This window comes from Mobula birostris, chromosome 2, assembly GCF_030028105.1.
Source record: "Mobula birostris isolate sMobBir1 chromosome 2, sMobBir1.hap1, whole genome shotgun sequence".
Classification (NCBI taxonomy): Eukaryota; Metazoa; Chordata; class Chondrichthyes; order Myliobatiformes; family Myliobatidae; genus Mobula; species Mobula birostris.
Window position 1 is genome coordinate 220253130 of NC_092371.1, and position 23638 is coordinate 220276767.

Genomic DNA, 23638 nt, shown 5'->3' on the forward strand with positions numbered 1-23638 from the left:
GTTTGAAATTATACACCAGTTAGCCTAACCTCAGTGTTTCAGAAAGTGCTGGAGTCCATTATTAAGGATGAGGTTTCGGGGTACTTGGAGACTACTGATAAAATAAGTCAAATTCAGCATGGTTTCTGTGAAGGAAAATCTTGCCTGACAAATCTGTTAGAGTTCTATGAGGAAGTAACAAGCAGGATGGATAAAGAAGAGGCAGTGGATGTCATTTACTTGGATTTTCAGAAGGCATTTGATAAGGTGCCACACAGGAGGCTGTTTAACAAGATAAATTCCCTTTGCATTACAGGAAAAATGCTGGCATGAATAGAGGAATGGCTGACAGGCAGGAGGCAGTGAGTGGGAATAAAGGGGACCTTTTCTAGTTGGCTGCCAGTGACTAGTGGTGTTCCTCAGGGGTCAGTATTGGGACCGCTACTTTTCACATTGTTTGTCAATGATTTAGATAACGGAACTGATGGCTTTGTAGCAAAGTTTGCAGATGATACAAAGACAGGTGGAGGGGTAGGTAGTGCTGAGGAAGCAATGAGATTGCAGCAGGACTTAGACAAATTGGAAGAATGGACAAAAAATGGCAGATGGAATACAGTATTGGTAGACATATGGTAATGCATTTTGGTAAAAGGAACAAAAGTGCAGGCTATTATCTAAATGGGGAGAAAATTCAAACATCAGAGGTGCAAAGGAACTTAGGAGTCCTCATGTAAGAATCCCCGAAGTTTAATTTACAGGTTGAGTCTGTGGAAAAGAAGAGAAAGGCAATGTTGGCATTTATTTCAAGGGGAATAGAATATAAGAGCAAGGAGATAATGCTGAAGCTTTATAAGACACTAGTCATGCTGCATTGGAGTATTGTCAACAGTTTTGGGCTCCATATTTCGGAATGGAGAGAGTCCAGAGGAGATTCACGAGGATTATTCCAGAAATGAAAAGGTTAACTTATGAGGAGCTTATTAAGATGGAAGTGGAGAGGATGTTTCCTGTGGTGGAGGTGTCCAGAAATAGAGGGCACAGCCTCAAAATTGAGGGGCAACCCTTTAGAACTGAGGTAAGGAGGAATTTTTTTAGCCAGAAAGTAGTGAATCTGTGGAATGTTCTGCCGCAGACAGCTGTAGAGGCCAAGACCATGGGTATATTTAAAGCGAAAATTGATAGTTTCCTGATAGGTCAGGGCATCAAAGGTTATGTTGAGAAGGGAGGTGTGTGGGGTTGAGTGAGATCTGGGATCAACCATAATGGAATGACAGAGCAGACAAAATGGGCTGAATGGCCTAACCCTGCTCCTATGTCTTATGATTCCTTTAATATCTAAATATCTGTTGATCTTATTCTTCAATTTTATCAGAAACTGATCTTTTTAAGCAGGTAATTCTATAGATTAAGCATCCTTCTCATTTTCTCTCATCTCTGGATCTGTAAGCTCCCAGCCAGGTGAACCCTTATTTATCCTGCCAAGCCTGGTAAACGCTAGAGAGTGTAGGCTCAGTCTCTGTAACCTCCCTTCAGAAGCCAAGTTCCTTACTCCTTTCTTTTTCAATCTTTTTATTACATTTCAAAATTAATAAACATAACAATAATAATAATGCTATGAAGAGATCGGGATTACATTAATAACAGTTAACATGTACAAGCACAGATTCCAAGTAACAAATGTAGTTTAGCCTCCCAATCTCTTAATAACCAACCAAGAAAAAGATATTTTATAAAATTGAGGGGCGACCCTTTAGAACTGAGGTAAGGAGTTCCTTATTCCTGGAATTATATGATAAACCCTGACCTCCCTTATCTTGCAAGGAAGGAAAGAAAAGATTCATGCTGGAAACTAATCTGCCACTTCTTTTAAAGATTAGCTCTACTTGCCACATGTACATCAAAATATCAAAACATATAGTTTAATGCATCATTTGCGTCAAATCAATCAGCAAGGCTTGTGCTGGGAGCCCCCAAATGTCACCACGGTCCCAGCGCCAGCATAGCATGTTGTGTATTTAATATTTCAGTAGTATCTGAGTAATATTGTAAATCTATTGCTTGGTTAAGCATTCCTTTTTGTTTAAATAATTCATTATGGGTTATATGTAAAAATAAATGAATTGCATACATCATAATGCAACCATGTGATGAGTGCGCATCTCGCCTAAAGTAAGCATAAAGTTAAATACGTTATTCTGGACTTCCTTGCAAAATGTGGTTTGGTTTTAAGCTGGAAGACAGTTCAAAGAGCTTCAGGAAAGTTGCAAGCATTCGCTTTTTGTGCATATAAAGAACCAGAATCTAATCTGTGTGCATTAAGGTTATCGCAAGAACATCAAGTGTGAAGGCAAAATGCCTGCAAAAGTAGATGCACAGACCAAAACCCAGCTGGATGAATGGAAGGACAAAAATAAAGGAGTCAATGCAGATACAAATACAGAGGGTTCGGTAGATGATGTTGTGGAAGATTTTGTGGATGAAGAAACCAAGAGGAAAGATCAGATCGTGAAGGGAGCAATAGAAGGATTAATAAAAGAACACTCAAGTGAACTTTGCCAAGGTCAAGATGCACAATCTAGAGAGAAGAAAAAGAAAAAGAAAGAGGGGGATGACCTAGTGCTATGGAAATGGAAGAGGATTTACAACATCTAATTTCTCAAGAAATTAGCCGGTTCAGAGATACCCACGAGAAACCTGAAGAAGGAAGGCAAGAAGAAGAAAGACAAAAAGTTGAAAAAAAGAGAAAAGATGAAAAAAGGGGAAGAAAGGTGTCCAGAGCAGTTAGAACCACTTCCCGTGGTTTCAGAGTCAACTCCTACAACCACCACGGGGTAGGGCCCAGAACCTGAGACTGTTTCACAGCCAAGTCTCAGCTGCCGAGCAGAGTGACCCCCTTTGTCTGGAAAGGCATTGACCTGTAAGTGTAGGAAAGTCTCCACAGTGATTAAATCTTTAGGCCTGAATGGGACAATTTAAAATTGTAGATGTTATATAGTATACTGTGTATATCATTGGGATGCATTCTAAATTGAGTTAGAGTTTATAGCTAAGCAGGGAGGAGTGTTGTGTATTTAATATTTCATTAATAATTGAGTAATATTATAGATATACAGTATTGTTTGATTAAGCATTCTTGTTTGCTTAATAATACATCATGGGTTATATGTAAAAATAAGTGAATTGCATATGTCATAACACTACCACATGATACGTGCACACCTCACTTCAAGTAAACACAAAGTTAGGTTCATTATTCCCATCTCCCTTGTTTTTATTTCAATTAGTTTTTGTGTTTTGGATGTCCGAAAGGTAAAACCTTATTCTGCGGAGAAGGAAGAAGAGATTCATGGAGGGAACTTACCCGCTACTTCTTTTTAAAGATTAGCATTATTCGCCACGTGTACATCAAAATGTTGAAACATACAGTGAGTAGAGCTACTAGGACTTGATGTTTCAATCCCTATGGTAAGTCGGCACTCTCGATGTTGGCAGTCGGCTTGGAGTGGTGACAAGGAGGGAGGGTAGCTACATCATCGGGGTCATCAGGTGGGCACCCTCCTTCTTTGACATTTCATTGATAAGCCCACGATGTCTCCAGAGGGCTCAACAGTGCTACCTGGCATCCCAGATACACCCCCCTCAGTTCCATACCCTCCTGTCTTCATCTTGCAGCCCAGTTGTTGTCTTTCCTTTTTTAATCCAAATCCAATTGCTGCTTTCTTCTGCTGAGTTTGACAAGGACTTGATTGCTTGTTGGAGGGGGTAGCCCCTCACCCCCATTTTCTTCAATAGACTGTTCGTAGATGTAGCAACGAATCCCCTGCATCCCACTTCCACAGGGAAAATCTTGGTCTTCCAGCTGTTCTGGGCAGCTTCAGTTGCCAATTCAGAGTACTTGGTCTTTTTCCTCTCATAAGCTTCTTCGACACCATCTTCCATTGTCATTTGTGTCAAATCAAATCAGCAAGGATTGTGCTGGGCAGCGCCCACGGTTTCAGCGCCAACCTAGCATGTCCACAACTCACTAAACCTAACCATAGGTCTTTGGAATGTGGGAGGAAATTGGACTACCTTTTCTCTCTGTTTAGTTCAATAATCTTTTCTCAATATTGAATTGATGATTGTTACATCATACGCCTGCTGTTTACTTCACAGGCAACCTCAAAATATACCCACAAATACAAGGGATTCTACAGTTGCTGGAAATCCAGAGTATCACACACAAAATGCTGGAGGAACTTAGCAGGTCAGGCAGAAGCTATGGAAAGGAATAAAGAGTTGACGCTTCATGCTGATACCTGATGAGGGATCTCAGCTTGAATCCTTTACTCTTAAATACCTTTCTATATACTGTATGCTGCCTGACCTGCTGAGTTTCTGTAGCATTTTGTGTGTATTACTCTCAAACCATACCTTCCTATCTCTAATAGGCTTCTTGCTCCCATCAGAAAAGATCAGCATTTTCCTGTTGGCCCTTCCAAACCTGGCACTGCATCCAGTTAAGCATCACAAAACAATACCTGTGCTGTATTACTCCAATAGGTCACAGTGTATTGTATCAGTTGGCATGACACTATTACAGCTCGGGGTGTCAAAGTTTGGAGTTCAATTCCTATGTCCTCTGTAAGAAACTTTGTATATTCTTCTCATGAGTTTCATATGGGTGTTCTGATTTCCTCCCACAGCCTAAAGATGTATTGGTTAGTACAGTAGTTTAACTGGTCGTTGTAAATGGTCCTGTGATCAGGCTAGGTTTAAATCAGTGGGTTGCTGGGTGGCACAGCTTGGTGGGCCATAAGGCCTGTTCCGCCCTGCATTTTAAATTTAAAATTAATATATCTCCAAAAGCATGAGTTGAAATTGATTGCTGTTTATTTTCCAAGTACCTGAGATTGCTCAAGAGACATAGCAATAACCTAAAGATACACATAAAATTCCATGCATCCCATGTATAGCTCAGTAATGAAACAACCTAGAAGTCTGAAATTTTTCATGTAAGTTAGGCTTAGCATAAGGATGTGCAGTGCATTCCTAGTTTCTCTAAAAAAACCCATGGAGGATAGCCATATCCCAAAAGAGGTCTGTCCAATTTTAATTTTCTCCACCAAAAGTTTAAGATAATGTTTTGGATTCACATTTGAGGTTCTAAGTACTTGGTTGGATCTGACTTAAATACCTTGGTCTTCTTGAACCACAAAGAGAACTTGGAACATTGTGCACCAAGTACATTGTGCGTTGCAGGCTACTTGAATCAGTCTGATGAACTTATCCAAGAGAAAGAGCCAAGCTCAGCGAGATACAGAAGAAATACCTCAGATACTATTACAGAGGCTGCTTAAAATGACCAAGGATTTTTTCTTAAACAGACGCTGGAAATCCAAAGCAACACACACAACGTGTTGGAGGAACTCAGCACGTCAGGCAGCATCTATGCAATGGATAAATGGTTGACATTTCGGACCAAGATCCTCCCCTGGGGCCTTTTCTTTTTTTTTTGGAGGCTTCTAGCAGAATGAGTTAATTTTTCCTTATTTACCTACTTTTGGCTAAAGAAGTCCTCATCAGGCATTGCTTCAACAGGGGGTAGCTTTTAAACTATCTTTAAATTTGACATATATGGAGACCAAGATGTAACATTGTTCGGGGAATGTCAAAGGCAAACATTCTAAAAGATTGTAAACTTACTGACTAGGACGAATACACAACGGCTCAGAAAGCAGCCACTTAAGCTTTTAGTCCAATATTGCAAGGTCATGGACACAATAATAAATTAATCTCTGAGAGAGTTTGCTTCAAGTTAGGAAATGGGAAAACTAAACATAAGACTCAACAGGAATTTTGCAATATCTTTAGGCCAAATTGTTACCTCACTTCATGATCTGATATAAACAGTTTTCCTATATTTCACTCAACACTGATTTTAAAATGTCGCGTGAAAGAGCAACTTTAGCACAAAAAAATTATGCTATATATGCTATGAATAAAGATCATCTTTGGAAGCGCCTGGCCAACCTGTAAATAGACTTCTTTTGACAGTATGACGGGCATTGAGGAGGCTGTGGAGAATTTTAAAGCTCTCTATCACCACCTGCTGGCAAACTAACATAAGTATTTCTAGTCATAAAAGATTTGTTTTATTTGTCACGTGTACATTGAAACATACAGTGAAATGCATCTTTTGCGTCAAATCAAATCAGTAAGGGTTGTGCTGGGGGCAGCCCATAAGTGTTGACTCAGTTCTGGTGCCAACGTAGCATGCCTCCAACTTTTCAACCCTAAACCTAACTACATTCCTAGAATGTGGGAGGAAACCCACTTAGTCATAGTCATAGTCATAGTCATACTTTATTGATCCCGGGGGAAATTGGTTTTTGTTACAGTTGCACCATAAATAGTTAAATAGTAATATGTAAATTATGCCAGGAAATAAGTCCAGGACCAGCCTATTGGCTCAGGGTGTCTGACCCTCCAAGGGAGGAGTTGTAAAGTTTGATGGCCACCAGCAGGAATGACTTCCTATGACGCTCTGTGTTGCATCCTCTTCCTCGATCCTAACACCTTGGTTTCCTTCCCCTTGCCAACTTAGGGAGGGTTTAAACTAAGTTGGCAAGGGGAAGGAAACCAAGGTGTTAGGATCGAGGAAGAGGAAAATAGAAATAAGTAAAAAAAATGTGCAGCAAAGATGGTAAGAAGGACAGGCCGGTGAATATACAGGATAATTTGCTGCAAAATAGATATATAGCACAAGTGGCAACAGGTACCGATCTAAATGTACTGTACTTAAATGCACGCAGCATTAGAAATAAAGTGGATGACCTTGCTGCACAGCTGCAGGTTAAAAGGTATGACATTGTGGCCATCACCGAGTCATGGCTAAATGATGGATGTGATTGGGAGCTGAATATCCTAGGATACTCAGTGCACAGGAAGGATAGGAAGGTAGGTAAAGGGGGTGGCGTGGCCCTGATGGGAAGTAACGATATCAAATCAATAGAAGGAAGGTACATAGGATCAGAAGGGGTAGAATCCTTATGGGTAGAATTAGGAAATGGCAAGGGTAAAAAGACACTAATAGCAGTTATATACAGGCCTCCAAACAGCAATCGGGATGTGGACTACAAGTTGCAGCTGGAAATAGAAAAAGCGTGTCAGAAGGAAAATGTCAAGATAATTATGGGGATTTTGATATGAAAGTAGATTGGGAAAGTCAGGAAGGTAATGGATCTCAGAAGAGGGAGTTTGTAGATGCCTACAGGATGGCTTTTTGGAGCAGCTTGTCCAGAAGCCCACCAGCGGACCGGCTGTTTTGGATTGGCTGCTGTGTATCGAATCTGAGGCAATTAGGGAGCTGGAGGTAAAGGAACCTCTTGGAAGTAGTGATCATAATATGATTGAGTTCAGTTTCAAATTTGAAAAGGAGAAGCTGGTATCAGGTATTTCAGTGGAACAGGGGAAATTACAGTGGTATGAGAGAGGAACTGGCCCAAGTCAATTGGAAAAGTAGACTAAATGGAGTGACGGCAGAGCAGAATTGGATGAAATTCCTACAAGAAATAAGGAAAATGCAGGAAAAATATATTCCAAGAAAAAAGAAAATCATGAATGGAAAAATGGCTCAAATGTGGCTAACGAGAGAGGTTAAGGCAAAAATAAAAGCAAAAGAAACGGCGTACAAGGAAGCAAAAATTAGTGGGAAAAATGAGGACTGGAAGACCTTTAAAAACTTACAGAAAGAAACTAAGTCATTAGGAAAGAAAAGATGAATTATGAAAGGAAGTTGGCGATAAACATAAAAAAGGATACTAAGAGTTTTTTTAAATATATGAAGGGTAAAAGAGTGACAAGGGTAGATATGGGACCGATTGAAAATGATGCTGGAGTAATTATAATGGATAACAAAGAGATGGCGGAGGAGCTGAATGAGTATTTTGCATCAGTCTTCACAGTGGAAGACATGAGCAATATACCTGATAGCCAGAGGTATCAGGGAATAGAATTAGGTACAGTCAAGATAACTAGAGAGAAAGTGCTTGGGAAGCTAAGTGGACTAAGAATAGATAAGTCTCCCGGCCCGGATGAGGTGCACTCAAGGGTTCTGAAGGAGGTGGCTTTGGAGATTGTGGAAGCATTGGAAATGATCTTCCAGGAATCAATAGACTCTGGCATGGTTCCGGAGGACTGGAAGGTCACAAATGTAGTTCCGCTATTTAAGAAAGGAAGGAGGCAGCAAAAAGAAAATTACAGACCTATTAGACTGACATCAGTGGTTGGAAAGATATTGGAGTCAATCCTCAAGGATGAGGTTATGAAATACCTCGAGGTGCATGACAAGATAGGCCAAAGCCAGCATGGTTTCATGAAGGGAAGATCCTGCCTTACCAACTTATTGGAATTTTTTGAGGTAATCTCGAATAAGATTGACAAGGGAAAGGCTGTGGATGTTGTGTATTTGGATTTTCAAAAGGCCTTCGATAAGGTGCCACATATGAGGCTGCTTAATAAGATGAGAGCCCATGGAATTATAGGAAAGATATTGAAATGGGTGGAGCATTGGCTGATAGGCAGAAAGAAAAGGGTGGGAATAAAGGGATCCTATTCTGATTGGTTGCCGGTTACTAGTGGTGTTCCGCAGGGGTCGGTGTTGGGGCCGCTTCTTTTTACGATGTATATCGATGATTTGGATTATGGATTAAATGGTTTTGTGGCCAAGTTTGTGGATGACACCAAGATAGGTGGAGGAGCGGGAAATGTTGAAGAAACGGAAAGGTTGCAGAGAGACTTAGTCAGTTTAGGAGAGTGGGCAAAGAAATGGCAGATGAGATACAACGTTGACAAATATATGGTTGTACATTTCGGAAGAAGAAATAATCGGGCAGATTATTATTTAGATGGGGAGAAAATTCAAAAATCGGAAGTGCAAAGGGACTTGGGGGGTCCTCGTGCAGGATACCCTAAAGGTTAACCACCAAGTTGGATTGGCGGTAAGGAAAGCGAATGCTATGTTGGCATTCATTTCAAGAGGAATAGTGTATAAGAGTAAGGAGGTGTTGATGAGGCTCTATGGGACATTAGTGAGACCTCATTTGGAATACTGTGTGCAGTTCTGGGCCCCCTATCTTAGAAAGGATATACTGATGTTGGAGAGAGTTCAGAGAAGATTTACGAGGATGATTCCTGGAATGCAGGGGCTAACATATGAGGAGCGTCTGTCGGCTCTTAGATTGTATTCATTAGAGTATAGAAGAATGAGAGGGGATCTCATAGAAACGTTTCGAATGTTGAAAGGGTTGGACAGAGTAGATGTGGAAAGGTTGATTCCCTTGGTGGGTGAGTCCAGGACAAGAGGCCATAGTCTTAGAATTAGAGGGTACCCAGTTAAAACAGAGATGAGGAGAAATTTTTTTAGCCAGAGGGTCGTGGATTTGTGGAATTCGTTGCCACATATGGCTGTGGAGGCCCGATCATTGAGGGTGTTTAAGGAGGAGATTGACAGGTATCTAATTAGTCAGGGTATCAAGGGATATGGGGAAAAAGCCAGAAATTGGAACTAGATGGGTGAACAGTTTAGCTTATGGGGGAGGTGCGGAGCAGACTCGATGGGCCGAATGGCCTACTTCTGCTCCTTTGTCTTGTGATCTTGTGATCTCGGTGGAATGAGTCTCTGGCTGAATGTACTCCTGTGCCCAACCAGTACATAATGTAGTGGAAGGGAGACATTGTCCAAGATGGCATGCAACTTGGACAGCATCCTCTTTTCGGACACCACCGTCAGAGAGTCCAGTTCCACCCCCACAAGACCACAAGATCACTGGCCTTACGAATTGTTGATTCTGTTGGTGTCTGTTACCCTCAGCCTGCTGCCCCAGCACACAACAGCAAACATGATAGCACTGGCCACCACAGACTCGTAGAACATCCTCAGCATCATCCGGCAGATGTTAAAGGACCTCAGTCTCCTCAGGAAATAGAGACGGCTCTGACCCTTGGTTACTGGGAGAGCGATTGTGCTAACTGCTTCTATGCCGCCCTCAAGAACTTAGATCTACCTATACTATTGTAACGCACTCTAAGGTTTCACTGCTAATGTAATGGCCTTTCTGCAATGTTTCACTGCTAATGTAATGGCTTCTCTGTAGCAGCAATGTTTGGGTTATGACTAGAGATAACGGGGGCTTTGAATTTGTGCGCCATCCAATGAGAGACATGTTGTTTCTTTCTTGTGGGTCTGACAGAAGGGATTCGTGGTCTTTTGCTGGTGAGAGATGGAGAGAGAAGATGCGAATGGAAAGAGTTGGTAGACTGCCGGACAGAGTGGACTTGGAGCGAGGGTCGGAGGGTCGGCGATGCTCGGGGAGGTCGAAGAGGAACAAATGGACGGAACCGTGAGCTCCAATCTTGCGCATTAGACTGTTTCATCAGAATGGGCCCTTTTCCTTTTTTGCTTCTTTACTAACCCTATAGTCAAATTAAGAATTATAAAGCTCAATCATTTAATTGCATATTGTGTACTGTTTGTTATTTCGTGGTATTAATTTGTAACAGGGGAACACATCATGCAGCATCCACCCAAACAAGATTTCTCAAGTTTGGCCGGGCTGGAGGCTGTCTTCCCCTAGATCAACGCCGTTAGCCGAACCGGAGGGTTACATGATGTAACAGCATCGGATTATCAGTTCAAAACTTGCTACCACATCTAAGTAAGGCTGCAATAGTGACTGGTGATGTTGTTGCGGAAAATACCTTCATCCCTCGGATACCAATGTTATCACTTGATCTACCTTTTCAATTCAAACATCCTCAGTTTCCCTATGAACATTAACAAGCTGGAAGTAAAAATCATTAAAAGTTGTTGGTCTTAATCTTGAGACTTAGTGCTTTTCACATGGTCAGCTATATATGGGTTGCTCCAGAGCTGAAAACAAAAATAATTTATACACTTCACACTGGATTCAAAGGAAAGAAAATATCAAACACGAGAAAAATTTGCAGGTGCTGGAAATCCAGAGCAACAAACACAAAATGCTGGAGGAACTCAGCAGGCTAGGCAGCATCGATGGAAAAGAGTAAACAGTCAACATTCTGGGTCAAGATCCTCCATCAGAAAAAATATAGTGTATTCAAAAGCATTTCATCATAGGTTCATAGTTATGTACCTACTTAAAAATAACTGTATTACATGCAATGTTTGTATGCCCATTTATTTTTAGTATGCATGCTTTGATTAGAAATTTGATTAGAAATTAGAAATGGTCTAATTAAATCATTAATGAAAAAATTAAAGCTAGATCAGCTTTCTTTGTCGCAGGTACAATATATCGAAACGGTGAAGCATACAGTGAATTGCATTGTTTGCATCAAATCAAATTAGCGAGATTTTTGCTGGGCAGCCCACAGTGTTACAACACTACTAGCACCAAAATAGCATGCCCACAACTTACTGACCCTAACCGTACATCTTTGGAATGTGCGAGGAAACCAGAGAACGTGGAGGAAACCCATAGACACCTTAGAGATGGTGGCAGGAATTGAACCCTGATTGGTGTTCACTGGTGGTGTAATGGCGTTACGTTAACCACCATGCTACTGTACTGCTGCATGGCTTAAATTACATATTTGAGTTAGATTTTATTCCACTTGTAAGGACTATCATACATAAGGAATATCATACAATCTAATGTAAATGCAGGAACTAAATACAGTTACTATAATGAAGTTAATAATAAGAAGAGAAACACCAGGTACAGCACCAAATACGGTAACCATGCCTCATCAACACCACCATAGATCAGAGATGTAAAGCTCAGCCCAATAAGTCCAAATATTATTCTATCGCCACAATATTTACCATGTATTCCTGTCTGATGTCTTTGGATGTGACGATCGGAGGCAGCCGCAGATTCTCTCGTAGCTACATCTACAGCCAATGACTTGATATATGATGGGATTATACATTGCTGCTGACTTTGCAAATAAAGTTGGTACCAGAGAAACTTTTATTGGCACGGAGTCAGGAGTTCCAAACGCTGACCAGATTGAAACAACTGCATACGGAATCCAAGCAATCAAGAATCCTGCGCATATTAACATTGCTACCTGATATGAAAATAAAACAAACATGTTTATTAAGTCAAAATCACACTGCATACAAAAATTGCAATATTTAATGGGAATAATATCAGAATGTGAATTTGGACCTGGCTGGTCCAGAGATCTGACAGGACTTTTCTATTTCTATTTCTTTAAGACAACAAATAGGCGTTTGATGAAAGGCCTTCAACCTGAAATATTAACTCTGTTTCTCTTTCCAATGGTGAAGCCTGGCCTGCTGAGTATCTCAAGATGTCTCTGGCTTGGTTTTAGATTTCTAGCAACTGTGGTATTTTGCTTTTTGAGCATTAAATTTAAGGTGCAAAGCTTGGACCTTCAACTCTGACCTGTGGTTTTTCCATAAGACTGTAACAGCATAAGACATAGGAGGAGAATTGGGCCATCTGGCCCGTCAAGTCTGCTCCACCATTCAATCATGGCTGATCCTTTTTTTTTCTCCTCCTCAACCCCGGTTCCCAGCCTTCTCCCCGTAACCTTTCATGCCATGTCCAGTCAAGAATCTATCAATCTCTGCCTTATATACACCCAATGGCCTGGATTCCACAGCTGCATGTGGCAACAACTTCCACAAATTTACCATCTTCTGGCTAATGAAATTTCTCAGCATCTCTGTTTTGAAAGGGCGCCCCTCGATCCTGAGGGTTGTTCCCTCTTGTCCTAGACTCTCCCACCATTGGAAACATCCTTTCCACATCTAATCTGTCTAGGCCTTTCAACATATGAACGGTTTCAATGAGATCCCCCCTCAACCTTCTGAATTCCAGCGAGTACTGACCCACAGCCATCAAACGTTCCTTGTGTGATAACCCTTTCATTCCTGGAATCATCCTTGTGAACCTCCTCTGGACCCTCTCTAATACCAGCACATCTTTTCTAAGATCAGGGCCCAAAACTGTTCACAATACTCAAGGTGAGGCCTCACCAGTGCCTTATAAAGCCTCAGTATCACATCCTTGCTCTTGTACTCTAGACCTCTTGAAATGAGTGCTAACATGGCATTTGCCTTCCTCACCACCAACTCAACCTGCAAGTTAACCTTTAGTGTGTTCTGCGCAAGGACTCCCAAGTCCCTTCGCATCTCAGATTTTTGGATTTTCTACCAGTTTAGAAAATAGTCTGCACATTTATTTCTACTACTGAAGTGTGTGACCATGCATTTTCCAACATTGTATTTTATTTACCACTTCTTTGCCCATTCTCCTAATTTGTCTAAGTCCTTCTGCATCCTATCTGTTTCCTCAACACTACCTGCCCCTCCACCAGTCTTCATATCATCTGCAAATTTGGCAACAAAACCATCTACTCCATCATATAAATCATTTATATACAACATAAAAAGAAGTGGTCCCAACACCGACCCCTGCGGAACACCACTAGTCACTGGCAGCCAACCAGAAAAGGATCCTTTTATTCCCACTCGCTGCCCCCTACCAATCAGCCAATGCTCTAACCATGTTAGTAACTTTCCTGTAACGCCATGGGTTCTTAGCTTAGTAAGCAGCCTCGTGTGTGACACCTTGTCAAAGGCTTTCTGAAAGTCCAAATATACAACATCCACTACATCCCCTTTATCTATCCTACTTGTAATCTCCTCAAAGAATTCTAACAGGTTCGTCAGGCAGGATTTTTCCTGAAGGAAACCATCCTGACTTTGTACTATATTGTCTGGTGCCAACAAGTGCTCCATCAGCTCATCCTTAACAATTGACTCTAACATCTTCCCAACCACTGAGGTCAGGCTAACTGGTCTATAATATCCTTTCTGCTGCTTTCCTCCTTCCTTAAAGAGTGGGGTGACATTTGCAATATTCCAGACCTCTGGCACCATGCCAGAGTGCAATGACTTTTGAAAGATCATTTCTAATGCCACCACGATCGCTAATGCTACCTCTTTTAGAATCCTAGGGTGCAGTTTATCTGGTCTGGGTGACTTATGTATCTTTAGGTATTTTCGATCATGCAGTCTCTGCAAGTGCAGTTGAATGTGTGAAATGCATTTGTAGAGTTTGCATGGTTGAAAAGCCAAGGTAGTTCGGCTCTTTATACATCAGTGTGGTGAGTTTTAATGACATTTGAAAACCTAATGAGGAAAGAACTCCCTTTGATTATATAAAAGGCATGGAAAATAGTGAATTCTGCAATTTGCAGTCCTGCATTTTAAATCCTATAGTGTGAATTAAGTATCAGGCATATAAATATGAAAATCTTCCTTCTGCCCTAACTATACATATTAGAACTGCTTACTGATTTCATTTGATTTAGTATGACTGACAGAAATTATACTTTTATGATTCAGAGAGTTTACTGGAGTACGTCAGCTGCTAAAGAAATTTGACCTGAATTAAGGCCTTTATGTTATATTAATTATAAATTACATCTAAACAAGCAATACATTATACAATGCCACATAGCAGGATATGAAGCCTGCTATGCTGCTGGCAGTTAGTATCAATATGTTTGCACTTAATGGAAATTAAAATCAATTCCCACTGTTCTATATCACTCTTAAAGTAACATATCAGTACATATTATCAACAATGTTGTCAGGGCACTACAGAACAGAAACGGGACCCTTGGCCCAAATTTCCTGCACTCAAATAAATGCAGTTTAAATGAGTATTCTTTTCCCTGCCTTTACTGTGGCCCTGGCTATCCTGGATACCAATCTTGCTCTTGCTGGCTACTGGGTTATCCAAGCACCATGCGACCTGCATGGGTCCCATCCCGAAATGGAGTATCCCAGCAATGGTGTGCATGGCCTGGTGCAAGATGTGCCACACCAAAATGGTACTGCCTAACACATGGTGTATGGAGGGCTATGGTCCAGTGGTGGTTGATGGGACGAGGATAAATAACAGGTCAGTATGGACCAGCTGGACCAAGGGCTCTGTTTCTGCTCTGTTTGTTTGACAACTCTAGCATCATTTCTAATATCTTCCCTGATCAAAAAGACTACACCGTCCTCTTGCCTACTTGTATCTCCGTCACATCGGTAGCATCTGCATCCTTGACCTCAGAGCCAATCCTACCCTTCTCTGAGCCACTTTTCTGTCATGACGGTAACATCCCAGACCCCTGAGCCAATCCACACTCTCAGTGTGTCTGCCTACCAGTTAAATATCATGCATTCAAATAAATGCAGTTTAAATTGGTATTCCTTTCCATGTGTTTCCTTGTCTCTGTCTATTCTGGTTACTAGACGTGATCTTGCTGGCTACAGGGCTATCCTATAACTTGGTCCTGACCAAAATCTCAATCCCTGCCAATCTAGTTCAAACTCTCCAGTGTAGTACTAACAAATTACCCTGCAAGGACATTGGCCCCTCTCTGATTCAAGTATCATCCAATTCTATTGTGCATATCACCTTCATCCTAGAAGAGATCCTACTGGTCCAAGAACTCTTTCCCTTCCACCAGCTCTTTAGCCACAAATTCTTCTGGGCTACGCTTCTACTTCTGACCTTGCTAGCATGCGGCACTGGGAGTAATACAGGGATTACACCCTTGAGATCCTGATTCTTATCTTCTGACCTAACTCTGTATATTCATATCTGCAGAACCTCGTCCCTTGTTCTACCTATATCAAAAATAAGTCTGGTCAAAAACATGCTTAAATTGGAAAGAGTGCAGAAAAGACTTGAGAACATCAGAACATAAGGAGTAGGAACAGGATTAGGCCAACTGGCCTGTCAAGCCTGCTCCGCCACTCAAGCAGATCATGGCTGATCTGACCATGGATTCATCTCCACCTACCTGCCTTTTCCCCATAAGCCTTAATTCCTTTACAATGCAAAAATCTATCTAACCTTGTCTTAAATATATTTACTGAGGTAGCCTCCACAACTTCATTAGGCAGAGAATTCCACAGATTTACAACTCTCTGGGAAGAGCAGTTCATCCTCATTTCTGTCCTAAATTTACTCCCCCAGAAGGGTTATATCCCCTAGCTCTAGTCTCACCAATCGGTGGAAACAACTTTCCTGCTTCTATCTTATCTGCCCCTTTCATAATTTTATATGTTTCTATAAGATCTCCTCTCATTCTTCTGAATTCCAGCGAGTACAGTCCCAGGCGATTCAATCTAACTCCCTCATCTCTGCAATCAACGTGGTAAACCTCCTGTGTACGGCCTTCAAAGCCAGTATATCCTTCCTCAAGTAAGGAGACCAGACTGCATGCAGTACTCCAGATATGGCCTCAACAGTAGCCTGTACAGTTACAACATAACCTCCCTGATCTTAAATTCAATCTCTCTAGCAATGAAGGCCAACATTCCATTTGCCTTCTTGGTGGCCTGCTGCACCTGCAAACCAACCTTTTGTGATTCATGCACAAGCACTCCCAAGTCCTTCTGCACAACAACATGCTGCAATCTTTTACGATTTAAATAATAATCTGATCCAAAGTGAATGACCTCACATTTACCAACATTGTACTCCATCTGCCAGACCTTTGCCCACTCGTTATATCTCTCTGCAGACTCCCTGTATCCTCCGCACAATTTGCTTTTTCACTTAATTTTGTGTCATCAACAGACTTAGATACACTACACACAGTCCCCTCTTCCAGATCGTTAATGTATATCGTGAATAGTTGCAGGCCCAGCAACTACCCCTGCGGCACACCACTCACCAATGATTGCCAATATATCACAGCTCTCTGCTTTCTATTGGTTAACAAATCCTCTCTCTATGCTAATACATCACCCCCTACTCTATGCATCCTTATCTTATGGATAAGACTTTTATGTGGCACCTTATCGAACACTGGAAATTCAAGTAAATAACGTCCATCTGTTCCCCTGTATCCACTGTGCTTGTTATATCCTCAGAGAACTCCAGTAAATTTGTCAAACAAGACCTGCCTTTGCTAAATCTATGCCGCACTTCCCTGGTGGATCCATTTCTTTCCAGATGCCTCACTATTTCTTCCTTAATGATAGCTTCAAGTATTTTCCCAACTGCAGATGTTTAACTAACTGGCCTATAGTTACCTGCCTTTTGCCTACATCCTTTTTTGAACAGTGGCATGACATTCGCTGTCTTCCAATCTGCCAGGTCCTGCCCAGAGTCCAGAGAATTTTGGTAAATTATTACCAAAACCTCTACTATAACTCCTGCCATGTCTTTCAGTACCCTGGGATGCATTCCATCAGGACCAGGGGAATTGTCTTTCTTTAGGCCCACAAGTTTGCTCAACACTACCTCTTTAGTGATAGCTACTGTATTGAGGTCCTCACCTCCCATCGCATCCGTATCATCTCTTTTCAACATGTTAATTGTGTCCTCCATCATAAAGACTGACACAAAATAGTCATTCAAAGCCTTGGTCATTTCCTCATTAGCCAATATCAATTCCCCCCTTCTCGCTCTCCAAGGGATCTACATTCACTTTAGCCATCATTTTCTGCTGTATATAATTATAAAAACTTTTACCATCCATTTTTATATTTTGATTATCTATCTTCCCTTTCTTTATTGCTCACTTAGTGGTTCTTTGTTGCTTTTTAAAGTTTTCCTAATCTTCCAACATCCCATACACTTGGTGACTTTATATGCACTAGCTTTTACTTTAATGCCTTGCTTTATTTCCATGGCTTGACTCTCCCCACCCTTACTGTCATTGCTTTTAACTGGAATATACTTTTGCTGAGCGTCACAAAAAATCTCTTTGAAAGTCTTCCACTGTTCCTCAACTGTCCCACCAGATAGCCTGTGTTCCCAGTCTACCCTATCCAACTCCTCCCTCGCCCCATTGTCATCTCCCTTGTTTAGATGTAATATACTGAGCATGTTGCCAGGACAAGAGGGCCTGAATTATAGGGTGAGATTGGCCAAGCTAAGTCTTTATTCCTTGGAAGATAGGAGAATGAGGTGCAGCATTATAGAAATGTTTTAAATCATACTTTATTATAGATAAAATAGATGGTAACAGCCTTTTCCTCAAGAGTCCAAAATTAGGGGGCATAGATTTTGGGTGAGAGGGGTAAGGTTTAAAAGGGACACGAGGGGCAACTTTTTCATGCAGAGAATGGCAAGTATATGGGATGATCTGCCAGAAGAAATGGTTGAGGCAGGTACAAATGTCTGTTGAAGAAGCACTTGGACAGGTGGACGGGGCTTAGAGGAATCTGGGCTAAATAGAGGAAATTGGGACTAGTTGGTTGGGCATCACAGTCTGCATTGACTTGTTGGGCTGAAGGGCCTGTATTCATGCAGTATTGCTCTACGATTTCAAGAACTTTTTTAATTGTACAATCGGTAATTTAATTGAAAAAGTAATATTCCACAAATTGAAGGATATTTGCAGGACCTTCACAAAGTTGCCTTTAAGTCTCAAACTAGGGTTGTGGTCATACTTAGCAACTCACACAAAATGCTGGAGGAACTCAGCAGGTCAGGCAACATCTATGGAAATGAGTAAACAGTCAATGTTTTGGGCCAAGACTGGAAAGGAAGGGGGAAGATTGTGCCGGTAGTTTTCTCGTACTATTTTTCCACCTTTATAATTCTTAGGAATATTGTATTGGAGCATGACAGAGTTCCTGACGTGGCTATGTGTGGATGAATCGGCAAGAAGAGCCTACTGATTAGAACCACAATGTTTTCTCTTCATGATGTGCCAAGGTGTGAGCTGCCGAAACTTATTCCTACTCCTTCATAGGGAATCGTGCCAACTCCTCGCCCCATTTCCTGTCCTAGTCAATACCAAACATTGAAATATATCAAAACAATCTGAAAACAAAACACCAGCAGAAAAAAAATCCAGCTTGTATTTAAATAAACAAATGTTTCAATGAAAAGAATTATTAAGAAATGTTTTGTTTCTATTACTCTAGTTACAGGGGGAGAAATCTAAGGTGATTAGAGCCCAGAATCCTCCTGGAACTTCTAAGTTTTTTCCATGTAAGCATAGAGAAGGCTGTCCACCTATAGGCAGGTGCATTAACATCAATTGATCAATGCAAGCTCCTTGAATGGTCAGAATTTCCTAACAATATCATTTTTTTTCAATCTGATTCCTAGAATTATACTGCTATCAGAAAACAACAGAATTCCATGGTTTATGACCTGATTCTGAGTCATGCAAAACATTCCCACTAGAGTTAAGACCATAAGACCACAAAATATAGGAGCAGAAGTAGGCCATTCAGCCCATCGAGTCTGTTCTGCCATTCAGCCCATTGCATCTGTTCTGCCATTCAATCATAGGCTGATCCAATTCTTCCAGTCATCCCCCACTCCCCTGCTTTCACCCCATACCCTTTGATGCCCTGGCTAATCAAGAACCTATCTATCTCTGCCTTAAATACACCCAATGACTTGGCCTCCACAGCCGCTCGTGGCAACAAATTCCACAGATTTACCACCCTCTGACTAAAGTAATTTCTTCGCATCTCAGTTCTAAAAGGATGTCCTTCAATCCTGAAGTCGTGCCCTCTTGTCCTAGAATCCCCTACCATGGGAAATAACTTCGCCATATCTAATCTGTTCAGGCCTTTTAACATTCAGGATGTTTCTATGAGATCACCCCTTGTTCTCCTGAACTCCAGGGAATACGGCCTAAGAGCTGCCAGACGTTCCTCATATGGAAAACCTTTCATTCCTGGAATCATTCTCGTGAATTTTCTCTGAACCCTTTTCAATGTCAGTATATCCTTTCTAAAATAAGAAGCCCAAAACTGCACACAATACTCTGTGTGGTCTCACGAGTGCCTTATAGAGCCTCAACATCACATCCCTGCTCTTATATTCTATCCCTCTGGAAATGAATCCCAGCATTGCATTCGCTTTCTTCACAACCAACTCAACCTGGAGGTTAACCTTTCAGGTATCTTGCACAAGGACTCCCAAGTCCCTTTGCGTCTCTGCATTTCGAATTCTCTCTCCATCTAAATAATAGTCTGCCTGTTTATTTCTTCCACCAAAGTGTATGACCATACATTTTCCAACATTGTATTCATTTGCCACTTCACCCATTCCCCAAAACTATCTCAGTCTCTCTGCAGGTTCTCTGTTTCCTCAACACTACCTGCTCCTCCACTTATCTTTGTATCATCGACAAATTTAGCAACAAATCCCTTAATACCGTAGTCCAAATCATTGACATACTGTACATCTTAAAAAGCAGCGGTCCCAACACCGACCCCTGTGGAACTCCACTGGTAACAGGCAGCCAGCCAGAATGGGATCCCTTTATTCCCACTGTCTGTTTTCTGCCAACCAGCCAATGCTCCACCCACACTAGTAACTTCCCTGTAATTCGATGGGCTCTTATCTTGCTAAGCAGTCTCATGTTGCAGCACGAGATGCGGTAAATTTTTTGTTTGTTCTTAAACACAGATGATAGATAATTGATAAAAAAAAATACCTTGGTAAGTTTAATTTCCAGTAAGTGGTTTCCTTGAACTCTTGAATCAAAATGTGCAACCTCTTTGGCAGATGATTTCACTTTGCTTATGATCTTTACATAGGAAAATACTATTATAGCTGTTGGAAGCACGAGACAGAAAAACAGTATGCTCAGTATGAAGACCTGTCCATTCACAGAGGCCTGTGCAAGCCACCAGTTCAGAGTGCATGATGTACCGAAAGGCTCAGGGACATATTCTCCCCATCCAACAAGGGGTATAGTGGCCCAAAATACGGCATAAAGCCAGATGAAACCCAAACACATGAAGGCATGACGTCTCTGAAACCAAACACCTGAAAGATAAAAATTTTAAACTTAACAATAGTTATTGCAGAGGCTGCTGCAGAAAACTAAATTTGCACAAATCTAAATTTGTATGGCACTTACCATACCGTAAATGACAAATTTTCAGATATCTGTCCAGACTTACAACAGTTATTGTAATTAGACTGCCACATCCAAAGAAAAACCCTGACCACCCATGCCAACGGCAGCCAATCCAACCAAAGATCCATCGATGAGAAAAACAAGAGGTGATCAGGAATGGTTTTCCTCCGACTGAGAAAACAAACATGCATGATTAAATAAAGACGCATATATAGCATTAATTGTTGCTTTTGGACAGAAAAGTTACTAAACACCTTTATAAAGTCTTTGTCATTATGAAATTCCTTTCCCAAGTCTTGAAAAATAGACTGTAAAATATTTTATTTTCAACAACCTTAAAAAAAACATTTTCCCTTCTTCTAATCTCTTAATCAATCTCTTCTCTTAATATATTCCACCTACTTACTGAGGATTTCCGATAATCTATACTTGCAGTATAATCTGCTAGCTTTTACCTATATTCCCAATGTGACACTGATGAGAATATTGTAAAAGACAACAAATAGAATGAAAAAAAAGGTGTTTGATTAAACTGTTTCACACCAATACTGATTTCACATCGGTAAGACCAAATTATTCAGTGGATGGCATTTATCTTGAATAAGTTTTATCAAATCTAACATGCATGGGAGAACACGCTGAACTTTAAACATATCTGACATTCACAATTTATTACAGAAAACTTGTGCAAAGTGTAACTCAGTATTTGCAGTATTTTGATATTAAATTTTGGTCAATGTAATTAGTAAGAATAACCTCTGCAGTCATAACATTTTGAGCAAAGATAACATCTTTGATCAGCTGTCTGGAACAGAAGGAAAATTTATGCAATTATTCTATATTAATGTAAATGAATACATTTTAAAAACAAGAACTGTTAAATGACCATTAGAGAAAAGAATGAAAGATATCGGTTCATATGGTTTTTCATTTTGACTTAGTTCTACTCCTGAAACCATCAATTCTGCAAAAGCCATTAAGATATTTAAATGTCATGTGAAGAGCATTTGATGGCTCTGGACCTGTATTTACCAGAATTCAGAAGAATGAAGGGTGGCCTAATTGAAACCTATTGAATGTTGAAAGGCCTGGATAGAGTAGATGTGGAGAGGCTATTTCCTGTGGTGGTAGAGTCCAGGATCTGATGACCCATACTCAGAATACAAGAAGGTCTTTTTAGAACAGAGATGAAAAGAAATTTCTTTAGCCAGAGAGGGGTGAATTTGTGGAACTTGTTGTCACAGGCGGCTGTGGAGACAAGTTATTGGGTACATTTAAGGCAGAGCTGGATAGATTTTTGAACGGTCAGGGCATGAAGGGATACGTGAAGAAGGCAGGAGATTGGGGCTGAGAGGGAAAATGGATCAACCATGATAAAATGGTGAAGCAGGCTTGATGAGTCAAATGGCTTAATTCTGCCCCTATACCATATAGTCTGCTATTATAAGAGAGATTCATCTGAGTATTCACTGGGGGAATACACTAAGGTACTGAAAAAAATATTCTTATAAAGATATTGAAATCAAATACGCAGTCTCTTGGGTCCACATAAGGAGAATGGCTTATAAGAACACTATTGTTAGACCATGAGGGAGTTGGTGGTGTATGGAGTTAAATAACTATACTGGTAGTCTAGTGGCCTGAACTACTACTAACAATACAGAAGACTGAATTCCGATTCCAACATGACAGCTATAGAATTGAAATTCAGATAAAATTCTGAAATTATATTATTAAAAAATTACATAATTAGAAATGATTACCATGAAACAACTGGATTATAAAACTTCATCTACTGCATTTCGGTGATGTAAATATACTATTCTCATGCCCTCTGGCCCATACATGATAATTAATTGGGTTAGTAAGTCATGAATGAATGCTGGCTTTCAAAGAGATACCCAAATCCTGGGGGGAAGAAAGAATATTTCAGATATTGAAAAAAATCAGGGAGGTTTACTACTGCATAATTGAATTTTGTCTTTGCTGTAGAGGATAGATCGAGAAACATGAGCTAAATTTTAAGAGCAAGCCCTGACTCCACGTGGCTTCCAGTTAAATTTTAATTCCATTTAAAGATTTCAGATTAATGCAGTTCATTGATGTGCAAGTATCAAAGAAACCCTTCATGAATAGTTAAGTAACTTCAACCACAGAATCCATGTGGCACACACTTGTGGCTAAGGATTTCCTGTACCCAGCAATTTTACTGCTCTTGCTGTCAAGCGGAAGATTTAGGCTGTCATACATTTTTCTGTATAAAATGCTTGAAGGTGTTTTTGTTATGTATAAAACCTGTAGCAACAGATGATACCCCAATGACTTTCCAAATGTCTCTCTTCTTTAAGTGGGAATACAAATGTGAATGCAGTAAGCTTCCACATTTCACCAGTAGATGGCAGTATACAGCGGCATTATAACATTCAGCTCCCTCAAATCTCTTGGAACAGTAGTGATGCAGAACACATATCCCAGATCAAACCAATGTCCTACCATAAACTAGTTCAACTCTTGGCAGGAGGAAGCCCCTTGTTTCAGAAACTGCTAAGATGGAGGGGATCCTTTAGGCAGAAGTAGATTTATTGAGTTAAGTTTTTGAGCGGCATGTCTAACACAACACTTTGCATCGTTATTCAACTGAGAGACTCCAGATCAAATATTATCTCAGGATCATTAGCTTGACACTGCCTAAGGCCTAGGCATAATAAGTTACATATTCAGATAGGAGGCTCAGAAGATCAGAGAGGTCAAG

General features: G+C 40.7%; 1 protein-coding gene across 1 annotated transcript in view; it reads right to left on the reverse strand.

Moving 5' to 3' along the window:
- Nucleotides 1-11820: 11820 nt before the first annotated feature.
- opn5 (opsin 5) overlaps nt 11821-23638 on the reverse strand; it is a 54465-nt gene continuing 42647 nt past the window's right edge. The window contains exons 3-5 of the mRNA XM_072279094.1: nt 20887-21057; nt 20458-20792; nt 11821-12072 (exon numbers count right to left, since the gene is read on the reverse strand). Of these exons, the coding sequence (XP_072135195.1) occupies nt 11821-12072; nt 20458-20792; nt 20887-21057 (758 nt within the window). The remainder of the gene's footprint in view (nt 12073-20457; nt 20793-20886; nt 21058-23638) is intronic.